The sequence below is a fragment of the Myotis nattereri genome (genome assembly GCF_964212035.1).
Source record: "Myotis nattereri genome assembly, chromosome: 2".
Taxonomy (NCBI): domain Eukaryota; kingdom Metazoa; phylum Chordata; class Mammalia; order Chiroptera; family Vespertilionidae; genus Myotis; species Myotis nattereri.
Genome location: NC_138076.1, coordinates 186,494,056 through 186,507,098, shown reverse-complemented (window position 1 = coordinate 186,507,098; position 13,043 = coordinate 186,494,056). Strand labels below are relative to the sequence as shown.

At 34.6% G+C, this 13,043-nt stretch overlaps 1 protein-coding gene across 1 annotated transcript in view; it reads right to left on the bottom strand.

Annotated features, from left to right (window-relative positions):
• Window positions 1-379: 379 nt before the first annotated feature.
• The window catches only part of PLCZ1 (phospholipase C zeta 1), a gene marked incomplete at its 3' end in the record, with an annotated part of 48,368 nt that continues 35,704 nt past the window's right edge, over window positions 380-13,043 (bottom strand). Inside the window, exons 8-12 of the mRNA XM_081084936.1 lie at window positions 11,607-11,723; window positions 10,135-10,307; window positions 4,761-4,893; window positions 1,249-1,398; window positions 380-465 (exon numbers count right to left, since the gene is read on the bottom strand). Of these exons, the coding sequence (XP_080941062.1) occupies window positions 380-465; window positions 1,249-1,398; window positions 4,761-4,893; window positions 10,135-10,307; window positions 11,607-11,723 (659 nt within the window). The remainder of the gene's footprint in view (window positions 466-1,248; window positions 1,399-4,760; window positions 4,894-10,134; window positions 10,308-11,606; window positions 11,724-13,043) is intronic.

Genomic DNA, 13,043 nt, shown 5'->3' with positions numbered 1-13,043 from the left:
TTTCACAATCCTTTTATACTGCCAAATATTTGCCAACAAATCTTGTACACTCAGACATATTTTTATAGGTTGTAAATTCTACTAATTAACATGATACAAGCCAGTTAAAAGCACAGCCTCCACAGAAAAGGGGCAGGAGAAACTGCCTGACAAGAACACCACACTGAGTCAGGAGCCGCTGAACTGTCTGCGTCCTTTCCCCCACTGCTCTGTTGTGCACTGTTGTGCATATTTACAAGTGAATTTGCTCAGTATTTCTGTTTTTGTAAATAATTATGTGTGTGAGTGTGTTGGAAAAAAAGGGAAAATGTATATGAACATTTATTTTGGCCATTTTATTGTGATATGTAGCTAACAATGGGTCCGATACTATTAGTTGCTATCTGATGTGCCAAACATAAACAAACAGTGAAGCAGGCTCGAGATCCTCCCCAGATTTGGAGAACAGAGGAACACGACGGTAACCTGCAAAATAAAAAAAATCATATCTAATTAGAACAATAAAAAGGAATTAACCAGCAATGGCCCCGATAGTGCTACTGAGAAAGAATCTATCTTTACTAAGCATACCATAAAAACTCTGGCTACATAGTTTTATTCATCTTGCATATTAATTTTCAACAAAATAAAATAAGTTTCTATTCTGGTTTTCTACTGAATTACACTGAGGACACAGCTCAGCAACTCCCTTCAAAGTGCAAGGTCTCCAAAATTAGCCACCACCCTTCTGCTTCAGACTCTGTCTCCTGGGTATATCTCACATGGTGTTAGAAAAGTAAGCATACTGAGATGAGGTCATTGGGAGTACAATGTAAATCAGCCCGTAAGGTGATGCAATAAACAGGCAGCCCTGAAAAGAGTCAAGAAAGGATCATCTTGAGCTCCCAGTCTCTTCTCCTGAGGCGGGAAGAACGAGCCACTGCTTCTCCCTTCTCTTGGATTCCCATCCTTCATTTTTTTATGGTAGCCGTGACTATTCCTTGCTGAAACACAAAGCTATGATCCATGTACAGAAGTGCTCATACATGCCAAGTTTGTCTAATTAGTCTGCCTACTGATCCCACACCCCCATCCCATATTCCATATGAGCACACATTTCTGTAATTTCACCAAGAGAAAACATGTGTCAATATGTAAAATCTCCTTTATATCTGGATGTCATGGATAGAGCTATTTGGTATATCAAAGTCTGTCTTTGGTAAAAAGTTATAATTGTCAGCACAATCATCTTACTTTTAGGCATATTACCTTTGCCCATGCATAAAAGTGGTAAAGTATATTGCCCAAGAAATTCATTTTCGGCTATTATATTTTGACTTTCCACAACAAAACGTACCAATGCCAATTCTGGCACCTGAATAATAAATGTGAACGTTTCATTCCATCTTGGACTAAAAGCTGAAACATAAAGGAATAGATAGAATCAAAAAATCATAGACAATATTTATAGGGAAAATTTTGTAACATCTGTTCTCCCAAAATTTTTCTCTTCAATACTTTAATAACAGTAGCTTGTGTTTTAGATCATTTTAATTTTTAACTCACTCACTGAGAAAATAATGACAGTAACAACATTTTTGAGTATTTATTATTGCTGAGCAATATTCTAAGAGCTTTATTTTTTAAATATATTTTATTGATTTTTACAGAGAGGAAGGGAGAGGGATAGAGAGTTAGAAACATCAATGAAAGAGAAACATCAATCAGCTGCCTCCTGCACACCTCCTACTGGGGATGTGCCCACAACCAAGATACATGCCCTTGACTGGAATTGAACCTGGGACCTTCCAGTCCACAGGCTGATGCTTGATCTACTGAGCCAAACCAGTTAGGGCAAGAGCTTTAAGTAGATACTGTCATTTAATCCTCACAACTGAATCAGGGTAACTGTTACTCACATTCATAGATGAAAACACTGATCCAGAAAGATGCTACATAATTTCCTAAGGGTTCAGATTCACAGCCATTAAATGACAGGTTAAGATCTCAAGTAAATGGCCGAAACCGGTTTGGCTCAGTGGATAGAGCGTCGGCCTGCGGACTGAAAGGTCCCAGGTTCGATTTCGGTCAAGGGCATGCGCCTTGGTTGCGGGCACATCCCCAGTAGGAGATGTGCAGGAGGCAGCTGATTGATGTTTCTCTCTCATCGATGTTTCTAACTCTCTATCTCTCTCCCTTCCTCTCTGTAAAAAATCAATAAAATATATTTAAAAAAAAAAATCTCAAGTAAATGGAGTCTGATTTCAGAGCAGAAATGTTTAATCATTATGCAACATGACTTCTGTGTTTAGGCCTGTCTTTAACAAAGAATTGAGACATGAAGAAGTAACATTGCTTTTCTATACCAGATCTTATCATGGGCAGAGCACCGTGGACAGTTGGGGAATGGAAGCTAGATAGTAGGTGCTCTAAAACCAGCTTTTGATCTTTGGTTTGACTAAGTGCTCATTTTTATTTATTTTTTAAATATATTTTATTGATTTTTTTACAGAGAGGAAGGGAGAGGGATAGAGAGCTAGAAACATCGACAAGAGAGAAACATCGATCAGCTGCCTCCTGCACACCCCCTACTGAGGATGTGCCCGCAACCAAGGTACATGCTCTTGACTGGAATCGAACCTGGGACCCTTCAGTCCACAGGCTGATGCTCTATCCACTGAAACAAACCAGTTAGGGCCAAGTGCTCATTTTTGAAGTACAAAGTTGATGAATAATGTATGTTTCTAGCAAAATAGATCATCCCAAACAACAATCTCTTGTCAAAAAAGAAATCCAATTGTATTACAACTTGACTCAAATCATCCAATATTTAAGCTTAATTTAATGGAATCAAGAAATTCACATGCAGATCAAATATAATAAAGAAATCAATAAATACTCAGAGGTTCAGAGAAAAATATGCATTGTATTTCATGGACAAAGGCAATTCTATGCCTGATATGTCAATAGCTTTTGTTCTTTGAATTACATCTCCAGAAGCATTGAAGAATTTGTGGCTAATTATACATTGTCTGTGGTCACAAATGTGAATTTACTAGACAGTCATACAGGATTCCCACAAAAATATTGAACTAAGTGACTCATGTTGGAATAATGATTGTATTACCTTTTCCTAAGAGGGGAAATAATCCCATAAAGGGACTGGTTTAAGAATCAGTTCTTTATAGATATTGTTAATGTCAGCACAAAATTCTTATACTGATTGATTCTATCTCCTCCAACCCTACTTTAATGTAAACTCTTTCTCTCCCTCTCTCTTTCTCTCTGTCTCTCATACACGCAATCACATGACCATCTCCAATAGAACTTTCTTATTTTATTTCATACTAATCTGTCTTAAGTAACCTGTATTCCACTCATCTTGAACTTCTTTACTTTTCCTCAGTATGTTTAAATTTTTTCTCCATGTTTTATCATATTATTCCTTTTGCCTTAAATGCTCTTGTCCTTGATCTCTGTAAAAAATTCTGACTTTCTTGCCCTAACCAGTTTGGCTCAGTGGATAGAGCATCAGCCTGATGACTGAAAGGTTCCAGGTTCGATTCCAGTCAAGGGCATGTACCTTGGTTGCAGGCACATCCCCAGTAGGGGGTGTGCAGGAGGCAGCTGATCGATGTTTCTAACTCTCTATCCCTCTCCCTTCCTCTCTCTGTAAAAAATCAATAAAATATATCTTTTTAAAAAATTCTGATCTCCAAGAACTATCTCCAAATTTGCCTTTTCCACTACTATTCTTTGTACTTTTCTTAAAGCACTAATAATTCTTTACTTCAATTGTTTTACTTGTATTTCAATCCCCATACTGGATTGTGAACTATTTGTAACATAGTTAGTTGGGACTGACAAAATAACACACTTAATAAACCAAGATTTTAAGTTTTCTCGTACTTAGCATTAGGCTTTTAACATAATGGGCAGATAGTAGGCATCAAAGGGGATTATCACCCAAGAAGAAAAAAACTAATATAACTTCACCTGCTTTTCTGTCAGTGTCATTAAGCCTATAGCATATTTCCAGACTCTGAAGTGAAGTCCACTATACTTTGGGGATATCAACTCAAAGAAGATTCTAGACTCAAATATCAGTTCCAAGGTTTCTTCCAAGGTGATCTGACTAAGAGTCAATCCCAGGACTCTATACTTGTCTAACTTCCTGAATGACTTCAACCTCAGGGAAGAAATGACAATGTCAGTACTGTACTACACAAAATATCATGAGACCCTGGAACACTGAAAATCTTACCAAAGTCATTTCATCCATTCCTACATTTCCCTTTGGGCAAAAATGACTGGATTATGAATCCAAATAACTGTATGAGTAGGTTTCTATGGAAGCCTTAGCCTGAGTCAGAAGCCACAGACTTTTAAAATAATTCAAGCAGTGAAGTACAAATGTGTAACATGCTCTATCAGAATAATCACGAGTTCTTCATTTTACATGGAGGCTGGAAGCTAAGTAGATTTTCAGCCCTCAAAATGTCTCCCTTACTTCAGTGATATTGGGGAAAATATAAAAAGGGGGTAAAAGTGAAAACAGTATAATTTTTTCAGATAAAATTTTGTATCTATAATCTGAAAATATATCTAAATAACATTATTATCAAATTGCTTTTGCTGCATATAACACTTCTGTCATCTTAAACATAATGCAAAACCTTTGCCTTATGAATATTAGATATCAAAACTCTGTCAATATATAATTTTTAAGCTTTTCAACAAGAAGTCTAATAGAAGTTCAACGAAATATGTTAGGAGCTCACCATTTTTTTTAACTACATGAGTCTGCTGTTTCACTTGATCATTTGGAACACCAAAAATTTCTATAATCACTAACGTGTCAGCTTTGTTAGATGATGAATGAATACTGGGAGGCAACTGGATACCACTGATAACCTGTGCAAAAATATTTGAATACAAGAATTTAACACAATACCAAACTGCATCACCATTTAATTTCAAAACAAAATATGAGCATTATGCTAAATGAAATAAGCCAGTCAATGAAAGAAAAATACCACATGATCTCACTCATTTATGGATAATTAAGAACAATATAAACTGATGAGCAAAAATTGATACAGAGGCAGAGCAGCATCAAACAGACTGTCAAACTACAGTGGGAAGGCCAGGGAGGGTTCGGGGTGGGGGGGTAAGAGATCAATTGAAGGACTTGTATGCATGCATATAAGCATAACCAATGGACACAAGACACTGGGGGGTGGGGGAGGAGAGGCTAGTGGAAGGTCAAGGGGGGAATAAAAAAAGAGACATATATAATACTCTTTGTAATACTTTAAGCAATAAAACAATTAAAAAAGTAATAAATAAATAAAATAGGTATTGTAAAAAAAAATTGACCAATTTTAAGTCAGTTTCCCTAAAAACATTGTAAGTGTAAAATAATGTAAAATTTAAAATTTACTTTTATCCTCGAGTACCAATAGGTGAATACCAGAAACATGTCTAAATTATTCCGTTTTAGTAATATGTGATTATAATAGAATCCACATTGTCCAAGGCTTATGGTTCAACATGTGTTTTTATTTTAAAAGTGTCTGTTATGATTGTTAAAAAGCAATCTTAAAAGCATTGTATGACCACCCTCAATTGTAATTCAGGCTGAGATAATCAGCAGCATGGATTATTTTCAAATTCATTATATATATATAATATATATATTATGTATATATATATTATATATATAGCAAAAATTAGAAGCATTATCATTATTACTTCTGAAATGTAAGAAAAAGCATCACTATTTCCTAGATAGCATTTTATGGTAGTATAATTTATATATTTAGATAATTTATCACAAATTTATATTATCTGTTGTCTAAATTATCATACGTAACGTAAGTCTGACTAAATTCAGTATTTCACATGCATATTAGGAACCAGGTATCATAAAAATGCTTAAAAAACTATTAATTAGTTTTACTTAGCCTTTTATCAAGCTAATTGTGGAAGCAAAAACTTATTTTATTTTAAGGAATAAAGTTTGAACAAAAATAAATATTTAAAGTGTTCTTAATTAATAAAATGTGCTAATGTAAAAATTTAGGTCTGACTTCAATTTTTGAAGATTATACTAAAGAGAAACAAATAAAAATTTAAGTTTGAAAAGAAAAATAAAGAGGAAGGAAGAGAAAGAAAAAGAAACCCCCAAATTTTTCCTTTTCTTCATCCATATGTTATGGCATTACCTAGAAACCAGAGTGATGGTGCAAATATTTAGCAACCAGTATGGAATGGACAGTGATCAGTCAGCATAATTAGACATGAATGTAATTAGAAAGAAAATTGATCATAAGCACCTAGTACACCAATATCAGAGCCTACCAGCTGAATATCAGATCTGCAGATAATAGACCCTTACCAATATGGAGAAGGTTCTCTATTGGTACACCTCCTGTCCAAAAGAAAATTGTCTAGCTAACTAAATAATAATGATTGAATATAAGAACTGAAAAAGAATTTAGAGATTATTGTTCAAATAGTTTATGCACTCTGACTCACAAAACCCTTAAAGGGACAATTGCAGAGGATGGATGTCAAACAAAAGCCCTCAGTAGCTCTGCTTTCATCTCTTAGGCTTATGCATAAAATTTGGAACTTAAAATAATGGCTTCATAGTTTTTATAAGCCCCAAAATAACTTACCTAATTCAAAACTCTTAGTTTGCAGATGACAAAGACTAAACCAAAAATGTTGAATAACATTATCAAGGGCATCAGAAAGCTAATAAAACTAGGTCTTTTCCCAAATCATGCCCTCCACAATTTGTACAAGTTATAATGTAATCACAAATCTCCTTAGAATAATCAAAGCAGGAGGGAAGACCCACATGGCCAGGGCAGCAGCTTTGTGGAAAAATTATTAACCCTGTCTGTTTCACAACATGTCACTCATTCCCCTACATGAGACGTCTTATAATACAAACAGGTGGGTTTTGTAAACATCTGTGCATACTAGCTATTGTCCATCTTTGCTTTCTCAATAAAAGAGCATGTGTAGTCTCTTCATTAAGCATGAAAAAGAAATCATCCATTCAATTAACCTGCATGTCCTGAGCATGCACTTTGTGTCAGGTACTGTGGATAAGGATTGAAAACAGTCCTTGTCTTGAAAAGACCCTCAGTCAAGTGGGGGAGAATGACAAGTACTATAAGCAAATTAACAATTATAATACAGCATGGTAAGTGTCTAATATATGCATGCATAGGGGGTTATGAAAAAACAGAAGTAAATTACAAAATGAAAACGAAACACAATTAAGTGTAGGGAAAAGCTGCCAAAAAGAAGTGACTCTTACGTCTTAAAAAATGAGGCAGCGCACAATAAGCATGTGAAAGACGGAACAATAGTTCAGTCAAAGAAAATAGCATAAGCGGCGATACATGGAAGTGTCATCATGGACAGAAAAGGAGGCTTCCCTATGGTTAAAAAACAAAGTGAAAGGCTAGAAGTAGTGAGAGATGGGGCTAGAGAAGTATGCCACAGCCTGACTAAGAAAGCAATCAGGAGACACAAATAAATACTAGGTAGGCAAGATACGGTTAGCATTGTAGCAAAATCTCTCTTTTCAACTTGTGAAAGATGGATCAAGAGAAGTAAGGTTATCTGAAAACTCCTTAGGAAGCCAAAAGTATAGAAGTGATAGAGGTAACAAATTCCTAAAATAGGACAGCAGCAAATAACATCAGGTCAGCTGACTGGATAAGGAAGACATTTAGGAGTTGGATCCATAGAATTTAGAGATGGTTGGACATAGGAAGTGAAGGAGATGTGGGAGAGAAAAATGCCTCCCAATTTTTCAACCTGAGTTAATGGAGTGAACGACTTCAACTGAATTCACTGAGCTTTACATAAAAGTAGATTTGACTGGAAAGTAATGTTTAGGCTTTACTATTTTAAGTTTGACAGAACAGTGATAAAATAGGTATGGATGTTAAGTAGGCTATTAAAAATATACTTTTATATTTCCAAAATGAGGCCAGATTAAGGATTTGAGTATTGTCGGTGGTTGAAACCATGAATGTATATAAAAGGACATAAGAAGAATATTTAGTTTGAGGGAAGGATTAAGAAAAAGCCTTAGGTGACATAAGTATTTTAGTGGAGGTACAGAAAGAAGAACCCACAAATGAAAGTGAGAAAGAATTGTTTAGCAGGGAAGAAAAAAAAAGGAGACAGAAAAGCCACAGAAGCCCAGCAAGTTTTATGTGCAGTAAGAAAGGATCTTAAAGGGTGGCTGATTCATCTATTCTCACTAGGACTAGAACAAATAGACTAGTTGCTTAAAACAACCAGAATAATACAACTATTTGTATTTTTCATTCATGCCAAAAAGCAACAGAAAGAGTATTTTCAGATATGGAAGGATGCTGAAGTAACATCCACCTATATTATCTATAAAGATTAACAGAAATTTAAAAGGTATTAAATGAATTCAATGGCACTCAAAATATTAATGTATACTATTGAGCTTATATAATAACCAAAAAAAGGAAAAGAAAAAATTATTAATCTTTCTTATTTTGTATTAAAATTACAAAAGGGATACCAAAGTTATAATAACATTGTAAAGTAAGCTTAATGTATAATACTTGGACAGATTCTAGAAAGAATGCCAACTAATTGACCTGGGGCTGTAGGCAATGTCTAGATGTGACTATTCTAGAGGCACAAAATCCCTAAGAACCAGGAGAAAAGTCAGCTATATGTTTCACTGGCACCATTTTCTGCTGTGGCCAGAATCATTTTTGTCCCATTCATCTTTGATGTACTCTCTTCCCACATTAATCTCTGGTAAACAGCTCTTAAACTTCTTCCCATTCTCAGATGGGACAAATTGGCTAGGGCCTATAGTGGATGGAAGTGGTCCCCCAAATCCTGCAACTTTACATCAGGAAAGGAGAGGGCTGAGCTGGAAAGAATAGAGGGAGATGCGCAGTCTGGAGGTTCTAGTATTTCCTGGCCCCGTGACATCCAGTAACAGTGGCTGGAGAACTTTCTCCTCGGCCAGCAGAGCCAGCAGAGAGCTACCCTCAGTCTTAACATGAGACACAATAAAATTGACCAAAGTACCAAAATTCCAGCATAGAATCTGAGATGATTCATATGGTTCTATGAGCAACTACATAAATAGAGAGGGGGACCAAGGAGACCACACTCACCCCATTTATTTGCAAACAACAGGCACAGATGCAATCTAAAATAGAATTGTTTATAATTAAGTGCAGAGAGGAAGCTTGGGATTTTTTTAAGATTTGGTGACATTTTTAAAAAGGAAACAAAAAATAGCACTTAAGTTATAGAAAAATAAGAACGTTTTTGAAAAGACTTTGCGGGGAACAATACATTTTAAACGGCTGCTTATGCTCTCCAGAATTACGCAGGATGTAACAAAACAAAAGATGAGAGGCGGGATAATAAGGTAGAAGCTGGGAGAAATATAAAGTAAGCAATATGAGGTAAATAAAAATTAGGGGGAAACTAATAATGCAGGTGAAAATTCACATCGACATTATAATCAGTAAAGAATAAAATCAAATAGAGAGGAAAATTAAATGCCAAGGGAACAGGAAAAATGATTAAGTTGACACAAATTAGTAAACAGGAAGAGAAGATACTTGAAGAAGTTCTACTAATACTTTTAGTTTCTAAGTAATCAGGAATATTCAGAAATATAAGAGGGGAGGGATTCTGAACTGCAAAAGTCTAATTCTGAGATTAATGAAAAGCAAATAGCTCCTAGCATTGTCTAGTAAAAGTCCTTAAACTTAAGGGGGTCGGGTGAGGGACAGCATATCCACAGGGAATAAGTAGGCTGAACTCAGACTTCTCTATCACAATATAAAATGCCTAAAGACCATGGAATAATATAAATGAACTTCAGAGAGAAGAAAGTTTTAGCCTCAATATTTCTTCTATTCACATCATTCATGCAAAAAAATCAACAGAAAGACATTTTTTGGATATGGAAGGATGCTAAAATACCAGCCACCTGTAATAGCTGAACACATCAACAGAAACTTAAAAATCATTAAAGGAAATCAATGGAACTCAAAATATTAATGTATACTATCTAACATACAATAACCAGAAATGGAAAAGAAAAAGTTCACCTACCTTTATTGTAAGTGTAACTGGCTTGCTGTTTTCTGGTGTTTTCTGTGGATTAAACTCTGTTTCAGTATCTCTTAGGAATCGTGGTTTCAAAATATATCCAGAACGACCATTATCCAAAAATTTCCCATTTTGAAGGTCCATAGGCAGACCAGGGGTCTGGAAATTTAAGGCCACTGTGAGAAAAAAGTATTTTGACATGGTCAGGAAATAGAATAGCTAAGGGAAAAAAAAAAAAAAACAAGCTAATAGAATCACCAAAACCTAATCATGGATTATATATCTTCAAACATTTTAAGAGCAAGCCTCATTAGTCAAATAACTCATGATTCATAAACATTTTCTCCTCCCATGTCTATATCAACATGGTGATTTTCAAAGTTTAATCTGTAAATTATTTTATAGTTTTGATTCAAAGAATCAAAATGACACACAATATATATTATAGAACAACCATGTACATGTCAGATAACAGCCAGTGAATATGAGAATAAAGAAAATCAGTACATTGCCCAAGCTGGTTTGGCTCAGTGGATAGAGAGTCGACCTGAGGACTGAAGGACCCAGGGTTTAATTCTGGTCGAGGGCACATGCCCAGGTTGCTGGCTCAATCCCAGTAGGGGGTGTGCAGGAGGCAACCAATCTATGATTATCGTCATTGATGTTTCTCTCTCTCTCTCTCCCTCTCCCTTCCTCTCTGAAATCAATAAAAAATATATTTTAAAAAAAAGAAAATCAGTACATTAAATGCAGGAAGGAAAGATACCAGCTCTATCATAAACTTTCAGGTCCAAAGAGATACAGCTATCTCTTTGGAGAAAATGAAAAAGAGACAGAGCAATAGTGTTGTTAAAATATAGGAATACATCCATATAAGCTGGTAAATAGCCACTATATGCATTATCACCCCCACCATCCTGATCCTTCTCTCCCCATCTCTTCAAACCTATAGGCCTTGCCACAGTCCAGTAGCAAAAGGGTTAAAACTTGGCACTATTAGTGCCAGTGCTATACCAGCTGACCAATTTGGAACAGGGAGAGTCTAGTAAGGAAAAATAACAAAGCTATGCAATCTCATTCACTTTTCAACTATGAATGCAACAGTTAGTGAAATGTGTAAAAGGTAGAGGTTACTTAATTTGAAGAGGCCCTTAGCAAATCTTTCAAGCAAAAGACTTGGTCTTCACTCTCCTCTTATAGCAATTTTGGTTTTCTTTTTACCTTCCTACACTTCCCTTGCTAAGTCTTCATTAATTTATTCCATGCCCCCAACTTTCACCTAGACTTACCCTCTCCAACATGTTTAGGAATAACTTCAGCTCTTGAAACCAATGATTCATCATTATTGCTTGAATGCAAAACACCCAGGGCCAAACAAAATCTTCAAAAGAAGCTCTTTCCAAGAATCTTTTATTAATTTATAAAATTCATTTTACCTTATCTTTGCAAAAAACTCAATATCCTTTATAACATACCCATTTGACAACCTATATTCCAAAATTCTTGAGGATTAAAATTAGAAGAGTCTGCTCTTAGTGCTTTGGGATATATTCTGGTAAGGAACTTCGTGTTGTGAAGAATAAAATCATGGGCTAAAAAATAAATTATTAAAACATTGTGAATTTTTTTCAAATAAATTAAATTCACTACTTTATATATATTATATAATTCTACAATAATTCAATAATTTCTATATGTGTTATCTTCACAAAAATATTTGCAATTCTTGTAAATCAAAATAAATTTATGCCTTTATATTTGACAGTGTAATTCACCATTATTAAGAAGGTAATAATAATTTATCACACAATTTTATGCACACTAATCATTCACTTGAGAAATGAATGTTAAGTCCCATAACATGTTTGAGGGACTTTTGGGGGGGGGGGAATTTTTTATATCTAAATTAATTTCACTTTGACATAAGGATAAATAAAATTCCAAAATAAAATGCATTTATTTTTAAAAAATAAAAGTAGTATCATTCCAGATTTTGCCTTACTTTGGTTTTCACACTAGGACATAATCATATATGTCATATAACTCTATGATGCTATTATTAACTCAGTTGGATATTTAATAGATTCCCATGGTTGAATGGGACCTTAAAGTTATCCAATTCAGCTGCCAACCCCAGCCACCACTATATCTTCCCCCCAAATCCATTCCATTTCTGTTTGCATCCTTCCCCTGAAAAAGAACTTGCTACCTCCCAATGTTTCTGATGATTTCAATTGTTTTTCTTACTGAGATAAGGTTTATATTTGTAGTGTACATTAACATACACACACACACTGTTTATTTGATTTAATATATTTTTTTGTTTCTACTTATATATTCTTTACATTTTTATTTTTATTTCTTGACACTTTATTTTTTATTGCAATCATTTTTTTTAATTTTTCAATTTTAGTTGACATACTATATTATATTAGTTTCAGGTACATACTCCAATGATTGGACATTATATAACCTACTAAGTGATCATCCCAATAAATCTTATAGCTACCTGACATCATAGTTATTAGAATTTTATTGGCTGTATTTTTTATACTGTATTTTACATCTTCATGACTAGCCTATAATAATCAATTTGTACTTCTTAATCACTTCATCTTCATATATTCTATTTAAATCACTTGAGATGCAAAACTAATTTTCATGCTCTAATATTGGACATTCCTTCAAATTTTTTAACACAAATTTTATGTTTCTCTGAGACACCTAGTCTTTCTAATATGGTGACCAGTTATGGGATAAATGATTAATGCCTATGGCCCACTGTATTTGCCAGTCAAACTAGAACAGAACCATTGCCATACTCATCCTGAATATTATTCTTTAGGAAGCATTATCAAGTAAAAAGCTAGTTACTAAAGTTAACACTAATTACAGTTAACTTCATCAGCTCT